General features: G+C 48.2%; 1 protein-coding gene across 1 annotated transcript; it reads left to right on the forward strand.

Moving 5' to 3' along the window:
- Nucleotides 1-1,784: 1,784 nt before the first annotated feature.
- On the forward strand, nt 1,785-3,133 carry LOC121354701 (leucine-rich repeat-containing protein 4B-like; the record flags this gene model as incomplete). The annotated part of the gene is made up of 1 exon (XM_041469492.1): nt 1,785-3,133. A coding segment is annotated over exon 1 (1,349 nt), but the record flags the coding sequence as incomplete, so codon positions are not given.
- Between the last annotated feature and the right edge of the window lie 3 nt (nt 3,134-3,136).

Genomic DNA, 3,136 nt, shown 5'->3' on the forward strand with positions numbered 1-3,136 from the left:
TTGGTTCTTCTTCTTAATTATAATAACCAAATTAACCAACCTTTGGTTCTTCCCCTTGATTATAATTATAAAACCAACCAACCTTTGGTGCTTCTCCTTAATTATAATTACCAAACCAACCAATCTTTGGTGTTTCTCCTTAATTATAATTATAAAACGAGCCAATCTTTGCTGTTTCTCCCTAATTACAATTACCAAACCAACCCATCTTTAGCGCCAACCAATCTTTGGTGGTTTTCCTTAATTATAATTATAAAACTAACCAATCTTTGGTTCTTCTTCTTAATTAAAATTATAAAACCAACCAATCTTTGGTTCTTCTTCTTAATTATAATAACAAAATGAACCAACCTTTGGTTCTTCTCCTTAATTAAAATTATAAAACCAACCAATCTTTGGTTCTTCTTCTTAATTATAATAACCAAATTAACCAACCTTTGGTTCTTCCCCTTGATTATAATTATAAAACCAACCAACCTTTGGTGCTTCTCCTTAATTATAATTACCAAACCAACCAATCTTTGGTGTTTCTCCTTAATTATAATTATAAAACGAGCCAATCTTTGCTGTTTCTCCCTAATTACAATTACCAAACCAACCCATCTTTAGCGCCAACCAATCTTTGGTGGTTTTCCTTAATTATAATTATAAAACTAACCAATCTTTGGTTCTTCTTCTTAATTAAAATTATAAAACCAACCAATCTTTGGTTCTTCTTCTTAATTATAATAACAAAATGAACCAACCTTTGGTTCTTCTCCTTAATTAAAATTATAAAACCAATCAAACTTTGGTTCTTCTTCTTAATTATAATTACCAAACGAACCAACCTTTGGTTCTTCTCCTTAATTAAAATTACCAAACCAACCAATCTTTGGTGTTTCTCCTTAATTATAATTATAAAACGAGCCAATCTTTGCTGTTTCTCCCTAATTACAATTACCAAACCAACCCATCTTTAGCGCCAACCAATCTTTGGTGGTTTTCCTTAATTATAATTATAAAACTAACCAATCTTTGGTTCTTCTTCTTAATTAAAATTATAAAACCAACCAATCTTTGGTTCTTCTTCTTAATTATAATAACAAAATGAACCAACCTTTGGTTCTTCTCCTTAATTAAAATTATAAAACCAATCAAACTTTGGTTCTTCTTCTTAATTATAATTACCAAACGAACCAACCTTTGGTTCTTCTCCTTAATTAAAATTACCAAACCAACCAATCTTTGGTGGTTTTCCTTAATTAAAATTACCAAACCAACCAATCTTTGGTGCTTCTCCCTAATTGCAATTACCCAACCAACCCATCTTTAGCGCCGACCAATCTTTGGTGGTTTTCCTTAATTATAATTATAAAACGAGCCAATTTTTGGTGCTTCTCCCTAATTACAGTTACCAAACCAACTAATCTTTGGGTTCTCCCTAATTACAATTACCAAACCACCCATCTTTAGTGCCAACCAAACTTTGTTGGTTTTCCTTAATTATAATTATAAAACTAGCCAGTCTTTGGTTCTTCTTCTTAATTATAATTACCAAACAAACCAACCTTTGATTCTTCTCCCTAATTATAATTACAAAATGAGCCAATCTTTGGTGCTTCTTCTTAATTATAATTACCAAACCAACCAACCTTTGGTTCTTCTCCTTGATTATAATTGTAAAACGGGCCAATCTTCGCTGTTTCTCCTTAATTATAATTACCCAACCAACCAACCTTTGGTGGTTCTCCTTAATTATGATTATAAACCGAGCCAATCTTCGCTGTTTCTCCCTAATCGCCATGACCAACCCAATCACCTCCCCGCCCCTGCAGGTGATCCGCACCGACACCTTCAAGCACCTGCGCCACCTGGAGATCCTCCAGCTCAGCCGCAACCTGGTGCGCAAGGTGGAGGTGGGCGCCTTCAACGGGCTGCCCAACCTCAACACGCTGGAGCTCTTCGACAACCGCCTGACCACGGTGCCCACGCAGGCCTTCGAGTACCTGTCCAAGCTGCGCGAGCTCTGGCTGAGGAACAACCCCATCGAGAGCATCCCCAGCTACGCCTTCAACCGCGTGCCCTCGCTGCGCCGCCTCGACCTGGGCGAGCTCAAGCGCCTGGAGTACATCTCCGAGGCCGCCTTCGAGGGTTTGGTGAACCTGCGCTACCTCAACCTGGGCATGTGCAACCTCAAGGAGATCCCCAACCTGACGGCGCTGGTGAGGCTGGAGGAGCTGGAGCTGTCCGGGAACCGCCTGGGCCGGGTGCGGCCGGGCTCCTTCCAGGGTTTGGGCAGCTTGAGGAAGCTGTGGCTGATGCACGCGCGGGTGGCGGCGGTGGAGCGCAACGCCTTCGACGACCTGAAGGCGCTGGAGGAGTTGAACCTGGCTCACAACGACCTGGCCTCGCTGCCCCACGACCTCTTCGCGCCGCTGCACCGGCTGGAGCGCGTGCACCTGCACCACAACCCCTGGCGCTGCGACTGCGACGTGCTGTGGCTCAGCTGGTGGCTGCGCGAGACCGTGCCCAGCAACACCAGCTGCTGCGCCCGCTGCCACGCGCCGCCGGCGCTGCGCGGCCGCTACCTGGGCGAGCTGGAGCCCGGCCACTTCACCTGCTACGCGCCGGTCATCGTGGAGCCGCCGGCAGACCTGAACGTCACCGAGGGCATGGCGGCCGAGCTCAAGTGCCGCACGGGCACGGCCATGACGTCGGTCAACTGGTTGACGCCCAACGGGACGCTGATGACGCACGGCTCGTACCGCGTGCGCATCTCGGTGCTGCACGACGGCACGCTCAACTTCACCAACGTCACCGTGCAGGACACCGGCCAGTACACCTGCATGGTCACCAACGCCGCCGGCAACACCACGGCCACCGCCACGCTCAACGTCTCGGCCGCCGACGCCGCCGCGGCCGCCGCCGCCGCCGCCGCGGCCACCGGCTACACCTACTTCACCACGGTCACCGTGGAGACCACCGAGGGCGCCGGCGGCGACGACCAAGCCCCTCAAACGCCCGCCGCGCCCACGGCGGCCGGTTGGGAGCCGGCCGGCGCCTCCACGGCCGCCCCGGCCACGCGCGCCACCGGCAAACCCTTCACCGTGCCCATCACGGCGGCGGCGGCCGCCGCGGCGGGCCGGGGAGGGCT

This window comes from Pyrgilauda ruficollis, unplaced genomic scaffold, assembly GCF_017590135.1.
Source record: "Pyrgilauda ruficollis isolate IOZ18807 unplaced genomic scaffold, ASM1759013v1 scaffold1032, whole genome shotgun sequence".
Lineage (NCBI taxonomy): Eukaryota > Metazoa > Chordata > Aves > Passeriformes > Passeridae > Pyrgilauda > Pyrgilauda ruficollis.